This window comes from Nematostella vectensis, chromosome 10 (genome assembly GCF_932526225.1).
Source record: "Nematostella vectensis chromosome 10, jaNemVect1.1, whole genome shotgun sequence".
Lineage (NCBI taxonomy): Eukaryota > Metazoa > Cnidaria > Anthozoa > Actiniaria > Edwardsiidae > Nematostella > Nematostella vectensis.
In genome coordinates this window covers 15,108,713-15,126,741 of record NC_064043.1, presented here as the reverse complement: position 1 = coordinate 15,126,741, position 18,029 = coordinate 15,108,713, and the positions used below count along the sequence as shown (strand labels likewise).

General features: G+C 45.6%; 1 protein-coding gene across 5 annotated transcripts in view; it reads left to right on the top strand.

The window, feature by feature from the left end:
- The window catches only part of LOC5508703 (E3 ubiquitin-protein ligase HERC2), a 67,928-nt gene that overhangs the window by 36,523 nt on the left and 13,376 nt on the right, over window positions 1-18,029 (top strand). For all 5 annotated transcript variants that reach the window (XM_048733275.1, XM_048733276.1, XM_048733274.1 and 2 more), the window contains 22 exons: window positions 207-360; window positions 1,004-1,224; window positions 1,733-1,954; window positions 2,029-2,227; window positions 2,567-2,784; window positions 3,622-3,951; window positions 7,453-7,734; window positions 8,100-8,211; window positions 8,446-8,665; window positions 8,955-9,288; window positions 9,543-9,740; window positions 10,844-11,125; window positions 11,349-11,665; window positions 12,189-12,366; window positions 13,086-13,339; window positions 13,602-13,746; window positions 14,357-15,091; window positions 15,458-15,604; window positions 15,856-16,174; window positions 16,848-17,092; window positions 17,397-17,522; window positions 17,756-18,027. In XM_048733275.1, the coding sequence (XP_048589232.1) occupies window positions 207-360; window positions 1,004-1,224; window positions 1,733-1,954; window positions 2,029-2,227; window positions 2,567-2,784; window positions 3,622-3,951; window positions 7,453-7,734; window positions 8,100-8,211; window positions 8,446-8,665; window positions 8,955-9,288; window positions 9,543-9,740; window positions 10,844-11,125; window positions 11,349-11,665; window positions 12,189-12,366; window positions 13,086-13,339; window positions 13,602-13,746; window positions 14,357-15,091; window positions 15,458-15,604; window positions 15,856-16,174; window positions 16,848-17,092; window positions 17,397-17,522; window positions 17,756-18,027 (5,510 nt within the window). The remainder of the gene's footprint in view (window positions 1-206; window positions 361-1,003; window positions 1,225-1,732; window positions 1,955-2,028; window positions 2,228-2,566; window positions 2,785-3,621; window positions 3,952-7,452; window positions 7,735-8,099; window positions 8,212-8,445; window positions 8,666-8,954; window positions 9,289-9,542; window positions 9,741-10,843; window positions 11,126-11,348; window positions 11,666-12,188; window positions 12,367-13,085; window positions 13,340-13,601; window positions 13,747-14,356; window positions 15,092-15,457; window positions 15,605-15,855; window positions 16,175-16,847; window positions 17,093-17,396; window positions 17,523-17,755; window positions 18,028-18,029) is intronic.

Genomic DNA, 18,029 nt, shown 5'->3' with positions numbered 1-18,029 from the left:
TGGTCTACCATTGATTCCCTATTAAAGAGAAACTCTCGGAACGTAAAGAATGTTGATCAACCACTCCTTGGTTATTGTTTATAAATGAAATACAACGGTTTATTTGCAAGTGTGAGCAAGAATATGTCCGACACAAATGCAGATCTCCTGGGACTTCATGGTCCTATTGATTTGCGCTTATATTGATATTATCTGTTACTGACTAGGTCTTGGCGCTGCGGTTGCTACGGACAGTGCTATCGTCTTGGGAAAAGAGGAAAGACTTGGCAAGGATGGATGATCTGGTGGAGAAGCTTTTTGCTTTGCTTGGAAAAGTTTTAATGGCATGCACTGGAACATTACCAATATTACACAGTGCCGGTAAGAACACTTGATCAGAAATATATACACTTTATTAATGTGACGCGCGCTACATTAAAATTAAACTACAGCAAAAGTATTTGAATTATATTTAGATTTTATTTTCGTATCTGTCCTCGTGTAATTTGCTTGAGAAAAAGGAATTTTGAAGGCTATTCATTAGTCATTTTTGTCGCGAAAATACTTTTTTGGCTTGTGATAGTCTTCAACGTCGCGCCTCTGCGAATGTGATCCCTCGCATAGAGAAACGCATGAGATATAACTTCCTTCCTCGGTATGATCTTGAAATAAAACGGTAACATGTTGAGATGGGATGCTCAGCTGTTTTACCGTGAAAAGTGGTCCAACATTCGGATCCATTATAGATCAAAAACGAAAATGTAAATCGTAACGTAAATCGTAGTCGTAAATCGTAACATAAATCGTCCACGATGTTAAATCATAGACGATAAACGAACATCGATAACGTAAATCGTAGGATGATGATATCGTCCTACTTGTTCCAGATAGGTGAAGTGATCCATAACTAGTTAAGTTTTCATTAAACGCCATCCCTAGTGTTCCCATCTAACTTAGCTACAATTGCCACAATCATGGAAAATATTTTGATAGTCGTGATAATTATTACTATTGCTATTTAAAGGCGAGAAAGGAAGGCGTGGTCGCAGAAAGCCGAAGGCCCCAGCTTCGATCTCTGCAACCTACAGCAGTACAGTTGCCGAGGAATTGGTAGCTCTACTGCGCAGACTCCACTCTCTTGATGACTGGAACCAGCCCATTAATACCTTCATCAGCCAGAGGCTTGGTGGCATAGCCCTTATGACGTCATCGCCAGGAGAAAGTGAGGAAGGAGAGCCAGCACAGGTTAGAAAGCATCTCTGTCTAATCTGACAGTCTTATGATTTGCATTTTCAAAATTAGAACGAGCGTTTCAGTGCGGCGCATGCTTCCGTGGCTACCTTTTGAGAAGGGCCAGTTAGAATACGAATACGATCAATGTCACCAACCAGCATAGCAAAGGAATTCTTTAGCACCCATCAGAAAACGATGGAATCCTAATAATAAAGGTCGTGTAAATCAAATCTATGAATCTTGCTATGGACATTTTTCATTCCAATTAAATTTTCCTTAAGGGTTTTTAGGTTATTGAGAAGTGATGATACAAAATAACAATAACAATAACAATAATAATAATAATAATAATAATAATAATAATAATAATAATAATAATAATAATAATAATAATAATAATAATAATAATGTAGTTAACGCGCTTAAAACATGGAAAAATTTAATTTAAAATATATATAAAACAAAAATGTAAAAGGCGATGAGATATTTTCATGTAAGTACCCTGATGAAAACTCCACAGATCCCTAGCGAAGCATTTGATGACCCCTCGGCCCAGGGCCCTGTGATGGCCGTGCTTGCGGTCATTGGTGGCGTCGACAGTCGGCCTCGTCTTGGTGGACTGGTAACCCATAAGGATTGGGGTCTGGGCACCGTTAGCCGTATTGCGCCAAACGGTAAAGTTACCGTGCAGTCCAAAAACCACAGCAAGCCCAAGATATGTCCAATCTCTCAGCTGAAAGCGGTAAGCACAGGAAACTTCCAGGTAAACTAGGAATTAGTTAAAGAATCCAAAAATCAATCTGTCGTTGTTTTCAGGTGCCAGTATTCCCATTTTCAGTCGAATATCTGCCCATGTCTGAGGCAGCAATTGGGATCTGGGCGTCGCTAGTCCGACTTGCCGGCACAGGAAGGCGCAAGACTGTCGAGCCTCCTGCTCAGGATTTTGTGTTACCTACGCCCCCAGGAGATGAGGATTCCAACAGGACCAGACCCAACAGACCTGACACCAGCAAAGGTAAAACATAGAGTGTGGTCTCGACAAAGGTAAACCAATAGGTATGATATCTACATATAATGAATAATGGTAATATGTGTGGTGTCTGCAAAGTTAAGGCAACTTGTGTGGTGTCTGCAAAGGTAAAGCAATGTATTTGGTGGCTACAAAGGTAAAGCAAGGGGTGTAAAGCCACCAAAGTTAAAGCAATGGGTGTTATTGCAGCACAAGTTTTGATGTGGGTAGTGTGAAATCATTCTGTCTGTCTATCCTTCTGTCTAACCATTTCTCAGTCTGTCTTTATCTTATTTTAATCCTGATCGCTTCGCTTTTAATGAACGGTTTACCATGTCATTCCAGAAGAAGATGTGGACACTGCATTGCTTCGTCAGCAGCAGATCAACCTTGGGCTTCTAAAAGCAGCACGTGTCCTCTTCAGCCGCCAAGATAACCTGCGACAAATCCTTACTCACCAGGGAGGGGATGAGGCTGGTAATACGTTTTCATTGCACCAGTTAATGACAGCAGCTATCAAGCCGTCACCCATCAAGTCCCTCTTTGACAGGGAAGAGCTTGAGGTACATTTTAATAGCAAATGCATTATTGATATAAAAAAACGTCGCCTCTATCTTACTAAGGGTGTTGGGGATTATCTGATACCCGTTGCTCAGTTAAAACAGTGTTTGTGTGAACTGTTTTCGAGCCTGGAATTTTCCTAGCTGTGTTTTTAAACACTTGAAGCACTTAAAGAGGTGAAAGGTTCCAACACCTTTCAAACCTCATAGAAGTTTAGTACTAACGCTCTAAAAGGTACCATGCTTCAAGTCCACGAATCACAGTTATAAACACACGCAACTTTCTCGCTCGCTTTCACTTTTAGTTTGTAGTTGTGTCAACATTCAAATCAAAATGGTCCCTACAATTGCTACAAATATTAAACATTGTTTTAAAGAAAGTATTTCATCTGCAAACAACAGAATTCAGAGATAAAGAAACCTTTTACGAAGTGATCACTGCAAACCTGAGCGTATGCTCACTCGGCGCCATTGGACTTGTACAAAGGTTTTTTACCCACTGCTTTCGGCGCCTTGTTTTGCGAAATCTATTACTCGAACACACTTTTTAATATCGCCACGGAGAAATCAAAATAAACTTTAATCAGTTTCAGGTTTGAGCGGTACGTACAGCTATATTGTATATTAGTGTCTTAAAGAGAATTTAACCTCTGAGAAATGTCACAAAAGAACACGTAAAAAACGATACTTTTTCTATACACAATTTGACTTGTGTTTCACATTGCACTTTGTTTGTGTATCAACATCGTTAATGAACTAAAGGAAATATCGTTTTGAACTCTCGAAGATAAAATCCCATTTCTCTGCACGCCCATGCTTCATTTTTTTTTATTTTGTAAGGCTGCTGCTTTAGCCACTTGCCAGTTCCTTGCCACTGAGGCAACCAAGCCCGACGAGCACCCTATTTCCCCACCCCCCGAGCCGGAACCCCCTAACGACAGCAACCAAGCCCCTCTGTCCGTCAAGCCTCAACCTAAGCAGCCCAAGCTGAGTAAGAAGGTGCGCGTCAAGAAGCAGGGCAGCTCACCTGTCACGCCTGCTGTACAGCAGCTGATCGAGATGGGCTTCCCTCGTCAGCACGTGGAGTACGCTCTCAAGGAGTTGAGAGAGGAAGAGGACCCTCGGCCAGAGTTAGTGGTCGCCTGGCTTCTAGACCACCCTGAGGTCTCGGTTAGTATCCCTTCTGATCAATAGTGAAAGCTAACCGAGAGGATTTTAGACAAACTGTGACGATCTTTTAGTGCCAGAAGAATATCGATATAATTGGCAAACAGAAGCCAATTGAATTAATGTGAAATTCTAACAATTCTAAAAACGGGTCCATTATTTTGCTGAAGTATAATATACTCTTCAGATAATGATATTGTCTAAAAATATAAGTCCAATATCAAAAGATTGTGTAACACAGTCGAATCTAGAGTCTTTGAGTATTTTTATTGGCTTTACTGAGCAGCTTTTTGGAATCGAAAGTCTGTTAGCTTTTTCTCCTCCATTCATGTATGTAATGGGTTTCTTGTTATTGATTTTTTTTTCATCATCGTCATTGTCAGTGTACTGTGTTTCCAACTGTCTTCCTCGTTATCGTCATTGTCAGTGTACTGTGTTTCCAACTGTCTTCCTCGTTATCGTCATTGTCAGTGTACTGTGTTTCCAACTGTCTTCCTCGTCATCGTCATTGTCCGTGTACTGTGTTTCCAACTGTCTTCCTCGTTATCGTCATTGTCAGTGTACTGTGTTTCCAACTGTCTTCCTCGTTATCGTCATTGGCAGTGTACTGTGTTTCCAACTGTCTTCCTCGTTATCGTCATTGTCAGTGTACTGTGTTTCCAACTGTCTTCCTCGTCATCGTCATTGTCAGTGTACTGTGTTTCCAACTGTCTTCCTCGTTATCGTCATTGTCAGTGTACTGTGTTTCCAACTGTCTTCCTCGTTATCGTCATTGTCAGTGTACTGTGTTTCCAACTGTCTTCCTCGTTATCGTCATTGTCAGTGTACTGTGTTTCCGACTGTCTTCATCGTCATCGTCATTGTCAGTGTACTGTGTTTCCAACTGTCTTCCTCGTTATCGTCATTGTCAGTGTACTGTGTTTCCAACTGTCTTCCTCGTTATCGTCATTGTCAGTGTACTGTGTTTCCAACTGTCTTCCTCGTTATCGTCATTGTCAGTGTACTGTGTTTCCAACTGTCTTCCTCGTTATCGTCATTGTCAGTGTACTGTGTTTCCAACTGTCTTCCTCGTTATCGTCATTGTCAGTGTACTGTGTTTCCGACTGTCTTCATCGTCATCGTCATTGTCAGTGTACTGTGTTTCCAACTGTCTTCCTCGTTATCGTCATTGTCAGTGTAATGTGTTTCCAACTGTCTTCCTCGTTATCGTCATTGTCAGTGTACTGTGTTTCCAACTGTCTTCCTCGTTATCGTCATTGTCAGTGTACTGTGTTTCCAACTGTCTTCCTCGTTATCGTCATTGGCAGTGTACTGTGTTTCCAACTGTCTTCCTCGTTATCGTCATTGGCAGTGTACTGTGTTTCCAACTGTCTTCCTCGTCATTGGCAGTGTACTGTGTTTCCAACTGTCTTCCTCGTTATCGTCATTGTCAGTGTACTGTGTTTCCAACTGTCTTCCTCGTCATCGTCATTGTCAGTGTACTGTGTTTCCAACTGTCTTCCTCGTCATCGTCATTGTCAGTGTACTGTGTTTCCAACTGTCTTCCTCGTTATCGTCATTGTCAGTGTACTGTGTTTCCGACTGTCTTCCTCGTCATCGTCATTGTCAGTGTACTGTGTTTCCAACTGTCTTCCTCGTCATCGTCATTGTCAGTGTACTGTGTTTCCAACTGTCTTCCTCGTTATCGTCATTGTCAGTGTACTGTGTTTCCAACTGTCTTCCTCGTCATCGTCATTGTCAGTGTATTGTGTTTCCAACTGTCTTCCTCGTTATCGTCATTGTCAGTGTACTGTGTTTCCAACTGTCTTCCTCGTCATCGTCATTGGCAGTGTACTGTGTTTCCAACTGTCTTCCTCGTCATCGTCATTGTCAGTGTACTGTGTTTCCAACTGTCGTCATCGTCATTGTCAGTGTACTGTGTTTCCAACTGTCTTCCTCGTTATCGTCATTGTCAGTGTACTGTGTTTCCAACTGTCTTCCTCGTCATCGTCATTGTCAGTGTATTGTGTTTCCTACTGTCTTCCTCGTTATCGTCATTGGCAGTGTACTGTGTTTCCAACTGTCTTCCTCGTCATTGTCAGTGTACTGTGTTTCCAACTGTCTTCCTCGTCATCGTCATTGTCAGTGTACTGTGTTTCCAACTGTCTTCCTCGTTATCGTCATTGTCAGTGTACTGTGTTTCCAACTGTCTTCCTCGTCATCGTCATTGTCAGTGTACTGTGTTTCCAACTGTCTTCCTCGTCATCGTCATTGTCGGTGTACTGTGTTTCCGACTGTCTTCTTCGTTATCGTCATTGTCAGTGTACTGTGTTTCCGACTGTCTTCCTCGTCATTGTCAGTGTACTGTGTTTCCAACTGTCTTCTTCGTTATCGTCATTGTCAGTGTACTGTGTTTCCAACTGTCTTCCTCGTCATCGTCATTGTCGGTGTACTGTGTTTCCGACTGTCTTCCTCGTCATCGTCATTGTCGGTGTACTGTGTTTCCGACTGTCTTCCTCGTCATCGTCATTGTCGGTGTACTGTGTTTCCAACTGTCTTCCTCGTCATCGTCATTGTCAGTGTACTGTGTTTCCAACTGTCTTCCTCGTCATCGTCATTGGCAGTGTACTGTGTTTCCAACTGTCTTCCTCGTCATCGTCATTGTCGGTGTACTGTGTTTCCAACTGTCTTCCTCGTCATCGTCATTGTCAGTGTACTGTGTTTCCAACTGTCTTCCTCGTCATCGTCATTGTCGGTGTACTGTGTTTCCAACTTTCTTCCTCGTCATCGTCATTGGCAGTGTACTGTGTTTCCAACTGTCTTCCTCGTCATCGTCATTGTCGGTGTACTGTGTTTCCAACTGTCTTCCTCGTCATCGTCATTGTCGGTGTACTGTGTTTCCAACTGTCTTCCTCGTCATCGTCATTGTCAGTGTACTGTGTTTCCAACTGTCTTCCTCGTCATCGTCATTGTCAGTGTACTGTGTTTCCAACTGTCTTCCTCGTCATCGTCATTGTCAGTGTACTGTGTTTCCAACTGTCTTCCTCGTCATCGTCATTGTCGGTGTACTGTGTTTCCGACTGTCTTCCTCGTCATCGTCATTGTCAGTGTACTGTGTTTCCAACTGTCTTCCTCGTCATCGTCATTGGCAGTGTACTGTGTTTCCGACTGTCTTCCTCGTTATCGTCATTGTCAGTGTACTGTGTTTCCAACTGTCTTTCTCGTCATCGTCATTGGCAGTGTACTGTGTTTCCGACTGTCTTCCTCGTTATCGTCATTGTCAGTGTACTGTGTTTCCAACTGTCTTTCTCGTCATCGTCATTGTCAGTGTACTGTGTTTCCAACTGTCTTCCTCGTCATCGTCATTGTCAGTGTACTGTGTTTCCAACTGTCTTCCTCGTTATCGTCATTGTCAGTGTACTGTGTTTCCAACTGTCTTCCTCGTTATCGTCATTGGCAGTGTACTGTGTTTCCAACTGTCTTCCTCGTCATCGTCATTGTCAATATGCTGTGCCTTCACTTCAGGTCCCTGAACTAACAGAACCATCGTCAAGTGATGACTCTTCAGATATCGATGATGGCGACGAGGATGGATGTACCGACCTGAGCTCGACGAGTGATTCCGATTCCAGCGCGAGCGACACCGAGGGCACTAGCCCTCCTACAGACTTTAAGGTTCGGAGTGACTTCTCCAGTAATGACGAGTACGCGCGCTACGTACGTGACCATATACAGACGGGCATGATGGTGCGGTGCTGCCGGACGTACGAGGAGGTGCATGAGGGTGATATAGGACGGGTCATCAAGGTACGTAACGGGTCATCGCGTGACGGGTCATCAAGGTACGTAATGGGTCATTGCGTGAGGCGTCATCCAGGTACGTTACGGGTCATTGCGTGACGGGTCATCAAGGTGCGTGACGGGTCATCAAGGCGCGTTACGGGTCATTGCGTGATGGGTTTAGCGCTCAATGTTTATTTTCAGCGCTTAATTCTCAAGTCAATTCTTCAAGGTACGTGACAGGCAATCAAGGTACGTAACAGGACATCAGGTGGTCATTGTGATAAATTAATGAAAACATTAAATGAAATAGCGACCTTAAGCTACAAAATAGACGAGAAATGAAAAATGTAAATAAACTGATTGATGTAGTGAGTCCTGTCTTGTTTCAGCTGGACCGTGATGGTCTTCATGACCTTAATGTACAGGCCGACTGGCAGCGTAAAGGCGGGACATACTGGGTGCGCTATTCACATGTAGAGCTTCTTGGCCACGATTCATATGGTAAGTCTCCCTTTCTGGTTCTTGGAAGATTTTTACTCTTTGCACTTTGGGAAAAGGCACCTCTTTAACAGATAAACCGGATTTTGAAATGAGCGCTATTATAAAGATAAATTTAACCCGGGATTTGAAGAGAGAGCGCTCATCTTATGTACATTTTCCGCACGGGAATACTTTTTCAAAGCCATAGTGTACGTTTTCCCTTGGAGAGTCCCATTTTCTATTCGCTGCTTTCAGCTCAACGAGGCATCATCAAAGTGGGGGACCAGGTACGAGTCAAGACCACGGTGACCACGCCCAAGTACAAGTGGGGCTCTGTCAATCATAATAGCATCGGCACAGTAGTGTCCCTGAGCCCTAACGGCAAGGACGTCAAGGTGGACTTCCCTCAGCAAGCGAACTGGACCGGGCTTATCACCGAGATGGAGGTGGTACCACCCAGCCACCCAGGCGTCACGTAAGTACACATGACCTTATAAGGTATTCTAGTGAATACATAATAACATTTTTACCTACCGTTACTTATCTGCTATTGAATAAGGCATAATATGGTACAAACGGTTAATCAGATCGGTGTGATTTTTTTCCTTAAATAGAAATGTCCCTCAAATAGAAATGTATTGTTGAATTTTCTGTACTTTGGAAATACTTTATAGCACACTGACAGCATAATAACATAGCGACATAATGTACAAAAAATGTTTTTTAACCGTGGTGTGACCGTATGATTTTCTTTACCATCACAGCTGCGATGGGTGTCATACATTCCCTATAGAGGGCTCTCGCTTTAAATGCAAGACTTGTCCCGACTTTGACTACTGCGAAAACTGCTTCCGTGTTCGCCGCAGCCATCGACATCCTTTCTACCGATTCGATGAGCCTGGAAGTATCCCTGTTAACGCTGGCAAGCCAGGTCGCGGGCGCAGCAGGCCGTCTGTGGCACCTGCGTCTGGTGACGTCATTATGAAGGACTGGGGTCGAGTGGTTAAGAATCTGACTGTGTCATCACGCGAGAGCCAAGCCGCCAAGCTTTTTGATGGCACAGAGTCCTACTGGCAGTCATCAGGGCCACAGGGGAAGGTGTGTAGCTAGTTTGGGTCAACAGGAAAAGCTTTACAGTTAGCAGTGGTGAAAACAGGGTAGGGTGGCGACGTGACAGTAGAGGTATAATAATTTGTCTAAACAAATTGCGTAAATAATATGTCAATATGAAGATTGTCGTAACTAGCTGGCCACACGAAAACGATCTTATAGAAATGTGTTTCTTCATTGTTTTTGGAGTTAAAATAACGTTTATTAGTGTGTTAATACGATTGTTTTGCGTTTCTCGGTAGCACTGGATACGCTTGGAGCTGTTTCCAGATCTCCTGATCCATCGGCTGTGCATGACCGTGGATCCGTCAGACAGTAGCTACATGCCGTCCCTGGTGGTCATATCAGGGGGAGACACCGTCTCACGTCTGAAGGATATAAAGACCGTTCACATTGGGTCCAGTGACTCTCTTGTTACCCTTCTAGAAGAGGCACCGGAGGTATGGCATCAAAGCAAGTGTCGACATGAGCTCTAATTTGTGTCATGGTGTGACACACAGGCGATCCCATGTTGTTGTGTGACATACGTGACTGGCCCGTGTTGTGGTGTGACACACGGGACGATCCCATTTTGTTGTGTGACATCCGTGACTGGCCCGTGTTGTGGTGTGACACACGGGACGATCCCATGTTGTTGTGTGACATACGTTACGGGCCCGTGTTGTGGTGTGACACACGGAACGATCCCATATTTTTGTGTGACATACGTTACGGGCCCGTGTTGTGGTGTGACACACGGGCGATCCCATGTTGTTGTGTGACATACGTGACTGGCCCGTGTTGTGGTGTGACACACGGGACGATCCCATATTGTTGTGTGACATTCGTAACGGGCCCGTGTTGTGGTGTGACACACGGGACGATCCCATATTGTTGTGTGACAAACGTGACTGGCCCGTGTTGTGGTGTGACACACGGGACGATCCCATTTTGTTGTGTGACATCCGTGACTGGCCCGTGTTGTGGTGTGACACACGGGACGATCCCATGTTGTTGTGTGACATACGTTACGGGCCCGTGTTGTGGTGTGACACACGGAACGATCCCATATTTTTGTGTGACATACGTTACGGGCCCGTGTTGTGGTGTGACACACGGGCGATCCCATGTTGTTGTGTGACATTCGTAACGGGCCCGTATTGTGGTGTGACACACGGGACGATCCCATTTTGATGTGTGACATACCTGACGGGCCTGTGTTGTGTGGTGACAAAAGTTACAACCCCATGTTGTTGTGTGACATATGCAACAGGCATTTGTTTTGGTATGACTTAATATTTTCGGTTTCGAGTTATGACGTGACGTCCTCTTCTATAGTGCTCCAAGCGTCGTGTACGATTCTATGCCAACTCACTGTGCGATTGTCTGCGATCAAGTGTGATCTTAAGGTCAAATAAGCTGCGATTCTGTGCGATCGAGTTTGATTATATGGAAACCATATAGTGCCTGTGCTTAGTATAGTGCCTCTGAGTGTAGAGCTTGTGTCAAGGTGCCCATAAGTATATTGCGTAAAGTATATTGTGTTCCTGCTTGTTTGTCGCAGGAGTACCGCTATATCGAAATCAGCATCAGGCAGTGTAAGAGCAGCGGCATCGACTGTAAAGTCCATGGCCTGACCATCTCAGCGCGACCCAAAGCAGACGAAGACGACGTGGCCGCCAGCTTCTCCTTCTTGGCCCTTGACGATGATCAGGATGCGGCCAGGCAGAGAAGGCTGTCCAGGAGAAAGCGCAGCGTGTCTGATAGTGGCCAGGAAGGCCAGATTAAAGTGTTTGTCTGGGGGTTGAACGATAAGGATCAGCTAGGAGGGCTCAAGGGCTCCAAGGTGCGACATACTTTTCTAGGCTCTTATTAGACTATTAGTGTGCCTATTAAGGATTACTAAACATAGGGTGTCAGTGTTAGAGTATTGGTGTGGCTATTATTCCGATTTTTCTCTCTTCACTCGGAAACACAGGTTTTGTTGATTCAAACCCTAGAGTTGTCACGTAAAACAACCCGATGCTACCCTTGGATCATAACATGTGTATGGTATTTTATATTTTTAGATCAAGGTGCCCGTCCTGTCGGAGTTTATAGGCGCGCTTAAGGTGCAACAAATTGCCGGCGGCTCCAAGACCCTTTTTGCAGTATCACACGACGGCAAAGTGTTTGCCTGTGGCGAGTCGACCAACGGGAGACTGGGCCTTGGGCCACTCTCGGCCAACGTGACGGTCCCGAGACAAATTGAGACGCTCAGCTCATTCATGGTCAGGAAGGTGTCGGTGCACTCGGGAGGCAGACACGCGATGGCGCTCACCATTGAGGGCAAGCTCTTCTCGTGGGGAGAGGGCGAGGACGGCAAGCTTGGACATGGCAATAGAATGTGAGTTTCTTTCTAAAATTCTTGGTGTCTACAATATTTTTCAGCGCGTGCAATAAACCCGTGAACATCGGAACTATGTATAAAATGTTTGTTTCAACCAATTATTCTCGAGATATTCAAGCGGTTAACTAAAGACATCAAGCCTCAAAGTCAGATTCCTCAGCAGACAATATACATTCCACACATGATTTAGGTGTCTACGGTTTTAATGGTTGCGCTGTAAACACTCTTTTTGCACGCTGTCTTTGATCGAGCAGAAAGGGTGCCTCTTGAACGCTGTAATTTACAATCTTGTCGGGCAAAGACTTTGGACCCGACACTGTAATTTTGTATATATCAAAATATGTAGACATTTTATGTTAATATTTTGGGAAACACCATTGTCCATTATTTCATGCGTTAGCAATAGAATGGATCGGTTTTTGTCACTACGAAATAGTACATCACATTTGCATGTAACGCTTACTTGCTACTAAAACTTTCTACCACCGAGGAGTTTTTCACTGCATTTGGTTGTTTTCAGGAACTGCGACCATCCAAAGCTCATCGACACGTTCAAAAGCTCGTGTGTGCGGGACATGTCGTGTGGGAGCTCGCATAGCGCCGCGATCCTGTCCAGCGGCGAGCTTTACACGTGGGGACTGGGCGAGTACGGAAGACTGGGGCATGGGGACAACTACACGCATCTTAAACCCAAAAAGGTAAGGGCCACACGCATCTTAAACCCAAAAAGGTAAGGGCCACACGTATCTTAAACCCAAAAAGGTAAGGGCCACACGTATCTTGAACCCAAAAAGGTAAGGGCCACACGTATCTTAAACCCAAAAAGGTAAGGGCCACACGTATCTTGATCCCAAAAAGGTAAGGGCCACACGTATCTTAAACCCAAAAAGGTAAGGGCCACACGTATCTTAAACCCAAAAAGGTAAGGGCCACACGTATCTTAAACCCAAAAAGGAAAGGGCCACACGTATCTTGAACCCAAAAAGGTAAGGGCCACACGTATCTTAAACCCAAAAAGGTAAGGGCCACACGTATCTTAAACCCAAAAAGGTAAGGGCCACACGTATCTTAAACCCAAAAAGGTAAGGATCACACGTATCTTGAACCCAAAAAGGTAAGGGCCACACCTATCTTAAACCCAAAAAGGTAAGGGCCACACGTATCTTAACCCCAAAAATGTATGGCCACACTTACCTTAATCCCCAAAAACCGAAAAAAAGGGCCAAACGACCCTTAAATTCCAAAAGGTTAAAGGCTTACACGCATCTCACCTATTCGTGATGGCTGTGTTGGAAATCCTTACCCAAATTTCATGACTTATGTTCTATGTGTTTTTTGTATTACCAAATAATCAAATTGATTATTTATCTTCTTTTTCTGTACTTCCCTCCTTATGACATCTTGTGACATCTTGCAGGTCCAGTCATTTACTAGCCATCGCGTGATTGACATCGCATGCGGGAGTCGTGACGCCCAAACACTCGCCTTGACTGATGACGGCACTGTCTGGTCTTGGGGTGATGGTGACTTCGGCAAGCTGGGTCGTGGCGGCAGCGAGGGGTGTAGTGTGCCAAACCCAGTCGAAAAGCTCCAGGGTCAGGGTGTGTGCAAGGTGGCGTGCGGAGCACAGTTTTCGCTCGCCCTTTCTACCTCGGGACTTGTTTGGACCTGGTAAGTAGTCTTTTGGAGTAAGTTGTACGCTAAGAAAGATGAGCTTTACAGGCAGATACCAGTAAAGTATTTACTCGAAATTAAGAAAAGTCTTAAGGTGGCTCGACCCAGTATTACCTCCATCACACCGTCCATCTTTGAAAACGCACTGCGCGAAAAAATGGATTCAGATTCCATATCCAATACACCCAATCAGTAACACAAGGATGAAAATATAGTATATTATATCAGGTGGTAAGGGATATATCACTGTCCTCCTCAGGGGAAAGGGCGATTATTATCGCCTCGGCCATGGTAACGACACACACGTTCGCAAGCCACAGATCGTAGATGGGCTGCGAGGCAAGAAGATCGTAGATGTGGCGGTGGGTGCGCTGCACTGCCTGGCTGTCACAGATTCGGGGCAGGTAGGTCTTTACAGGGAAAGGATAAGAAGAGAAAGGGGCTTTTCTATGACTAGATAATAAGGGTGTCAACTCAACTTGGTGTCAGAGTCTAGGAATTTATCAGGTCAGAATGACTTGGGAGCAGGAGTATTTTCCCAGGAGTAGGAGGTGATTAGGTTTGCATGTGATGTGGGTTGGAGAAAAGATGGGGGGATGCAGGACTTAGGTGATGGGCTGAGGACGTGACTTGTGGGTGGCGCACAGGGGCTTTTGGCAGGGCTAGGAGGTGACTTGAGGGTGGCGCACAGGGGCTTTTGGCAGGGCTAGGAGGTGGGGGGTGTGCACGGGGAATATGTTCGTAGTGCTAATGTAGTTGAAGAAGTGTAGACTGTGAGGGCAGCAGCTTCTTACAGGGCTAGTAGAGGTTGGATGTGGGTGGGGGAAGGGACTTTTCTAAGGTTGTAAGAAAAGGCGATGAGCGTGGATGCTTGACATGCTTGGTGGACGGGGTCTGGTTTTAGAGGCGGTGGTTGGATGTCGTTGGTATGGGTCTTTTTGGTGTGTCTTTGGGAGATGTTGGGATACCACAAAACCTGTCTTTGGTACTGTGCTAAGACTCAAGTGCTTCTAGGTGTTCGCCTGGGGAGACAATGATCACGGCCAACAAGGCAACAACACAACAACAGTAAACCGGCGACCACAGCTTGTCAACGGCCTAGAAGGGCAAAAGATAACCCGAGTAGCCTGTGGTTCATCACACAGTATTGCCTGGGCCGAGTCGGACCTGCCCACACCAGCAACCCATGAGCCAGTGATGTTCCCGGTATCCCGTGACCCTTTAGGAGCGTCGTGCCTGGCTCCTGAGCCCACACAATCTCCTTCTGCTACTATCCTAGACACCATCAGTAACAATGACTTCATCAGTGGCAAGCGCCACCGGCCTTCACTCGCTAAGATCGTGTTATCGTTGAACACAAACTGCGAGCGCCAGCAAGCACTTGGTCACATCCTCACGGCACTGCAGATTATCTACGCACGAGATGCCGTGGTAGGCGCCCTCATGGACTCGCAGGCGTTCCTCGCATCTGACCCGAAGGCCAGCCCGCGGGATGACCCGACAGACGAGGCCGTGTCACTCGCCAGCGTACCAGAAGTGTCACTAGATGACGTGACACTGACGGTGGAGAGTCACGCGTCACGCCAGGCAGTTGTGGAAGATCTGGATGAGTTTACCGCTGGACTCGGGCCTGAAGACGCGCGTTTGTTGGTTGAGCTGTTGAAGCTGGCAGTTGCGGGACGTGCTGGGGAACCGGGCCAAGATGTCTTGTCACGTGTTCTGCGAAGTCTCGCTCAGGGACGCCCAGAGGTGAGTACCCCTCGTGTGCTTTGTGGCAAATAGAGCATTTACTCTTTGTCCTGTGACTACCACACAAAAAAGCTAAAATATAGAATATGACGGCAACATGGGCGGCAACGGGAGAAATAGAATGAAAAACCTAAAAGAGCTATATATGGAATGCACTCGTTCTCTTCCAAACTATTACGTCAGAGTGTTGTAAACTGGTGTTGTCCACTAAGCCAGAAACAAAGGATGGGGTATTTAAAAGGGGGTCTGAAAGAGCTTTTACAGTAGCCATGAAAAAGTATATTATAAGAGTGGCTTTTAGTTTGAAATTATATTTGTTTCCTACTACCTCCATGAACGCGGTTTTGTTATTATTGACTCGCGCAGATAGCAGATATGCTTCTTGAGCTGTGCATCACCGAACTAGAAGACGTTACCACAGACAACTCCATCGTACACTCCGCCTTCCAACCAGTTGTCCAAGAAAGCAGTCACCCCTACACCGACGACACAAACACCTCGGGTGTGGTCAAGGTAGGAAAATCTAGAGAGGACGAGCGAGAATAGAATCGGGAGGGGTGGGGGGCATAACTTCACCGGCGAAAACAACACCTCGGGTGTGGTCAAGGTAGGGAACACTAGAGAAAACAAGTGTGAATAGATGGGGGAAGTTGGTTGTAGAATCGGAACAAGACATGCTGATACAGCAATTCTTTTTCGCTTAACTATTTCACTTCCCCTCAGATACTGGGTGTGGTCATTCTAATATTCCCCCCCCCCTTAAGGTCGCCGGTGCAGAAGGCCTGAGGGTAGAGTTTGACCGCCAATGCTCGACCGAGCGCCGCCATGACCCCCTGACAATCATGGACTCCACTGGCCGTATCCTGTCACTCCGGTCAGGGCGTGAGTGGTCCGAGTGGGCTAGCGAACTGCGCGTGAGTGGAGACGAGCTGCGGTGGAAGTTCACTAGTGACAGCTCGGTGAATGGGTGGGGCTGGAGGTTCACCGTGTACCCCATCGCGCCGGCAGCAGCACCATGCGATGTTATGTCAGACAGAGCCCTGCTCTTCAGGCCCTCTATCGACCTTGTGCGCTGCTTGCTGGGTGAGTTGAGTTGATGAGTTTGTTAAAGTACGTTGGTCCGACTTGACAATGTTGTTTTGGTTGTGTGAAAAAATAGCTGTCCGTGTATTTCTCTGCTGAATTTAGCATCTTATGTGTATAAGGTTTCATAGCCTACGAAAACATACGTCACTGAAGGCGGGGCTTTTAAGCCATTGCTCTCGTCTTTTGTCAAGCTGGGTAAAATGTAAAAACTTGCGAATCATCATAGTAACTAGCTATGGAATCATTTAGTATGTAGTACGATAGTTAGTAACTAGCTATGGAATCATTTAGTATGTAGTACGATAGTTAGTAACTAGCTATGGAATCATTTAATATGTAGTACGTAGCGACCGCTTGTCACATTTCACTCGATAAAGTAAGATAAGGTAAGATAAAGATGACCAAATATTGGTCAAATATGTCCAGCGAAAATGAGGACTGCTTGAAGTTTTTTCCCCTTATCCAAACAAAGAGGTTTGCTCTGTTGTTGCACTAAAATTTCTGTGTAGCTTGAATTTTTCCAATAAATGCCGTAAATATTCTAGAAATGCAGGAAAGGTTTCGTGCAATGTATCAGGATACGATTTATATCGCAGGAGATATTTGTTTGATTTCTTGACTATGTTGCCTTATGTTGTTCTAGTTAATTTTATTGTGTTTTTTAATGCAGATTTCCAACTCGAGACACTTTGTAGCCCGTCCCAGATCCCTCGCCTTGCCGCGTCTCTTGGTGCGTGCGCACAGCTCAGCACGCTGTCCGCATCCCAGCGTACGTGGGCTCTGCACCGTTTGCGAAAGCTGCTCCGGTCTGACGTGGGTCCTCCTCTCGACGTGCCGACGCTGTTGGGCTACAATTTGATGTACGACCAGCCGCCAATCAGACTCAAGCACATCGGACAGCATCACATGACCAGCGTAAGTATGTCCCGGATGTGTTCCTTACCCACAGCTCCAGTCACACCTTGATCAATCGATATGGAAATAAATCAACAGCAAAAAGCGACAAAGAGGAAATGGTCAAAAGCCGAAACAGTCCTATTTTCAATATGTGTTAAGCATGAAACTTCCTGTAGTGACTGTGTTTAATTATTTCCATGTTTCCCCAATGCCTAAGTAGACCATCTAGTACTATTTCGATCAAGGCTTAGTTCGTTTGCTCAAACTGCGCTTCTCTAGAAAGTGGTTTCATGCGTCGTTCCTGTTTTCTTGGTGATCTTAGGCGATTTCTGGGTCGTCCCTTGGAAGCTTAGTGCGGGGACTTCCGGAGGCTCTTCAAAGACAGTACGAATACGAGGAGCCACTCGTGCGTGGCGGGAAACACTTGATGCACAGCGACTTTTTCAAGGTAAACCCGTCGCATACCACTAGACCTCTCTATTGTGCATGCGTGTTTGTGTGTGGAGGCAACTAATATGGCCAAAGCTTGCCTGTTTAATTGTGTTTAGCATGTGAGTCAATCTCGTAAGAAATAGGGACTTTAAGATGCGACAACGGCGACGACTAGGATGGTGTAATCGAGAAAAAAAATCAATACTCAGAAACATACAAAATTACACGTAAAACTGCTCTGACTTTTAGGTGATGGTGGCACTTGCCTGTGACCTTGGCATTGACCTGTTGCCATGTTGTATGGATCGACACGAGTGGGCCTGGTTCCGACGCTTCTGTATGGCATCCCGCATCGCCTCCTCGCTAGAGTCCAGGCTCCCTCTGCCCTATAACTTCGTGCAGGATGTGCGTGAGAAAATCCTTGAGCTCATTCCCGAGGAGTGTGGGGACGGGGAGGAATATGTCAGCCATACCGTCTTTAAGCGGGAACAAGACGAACAGCTGTTGCTTTGGCTGAACCAGT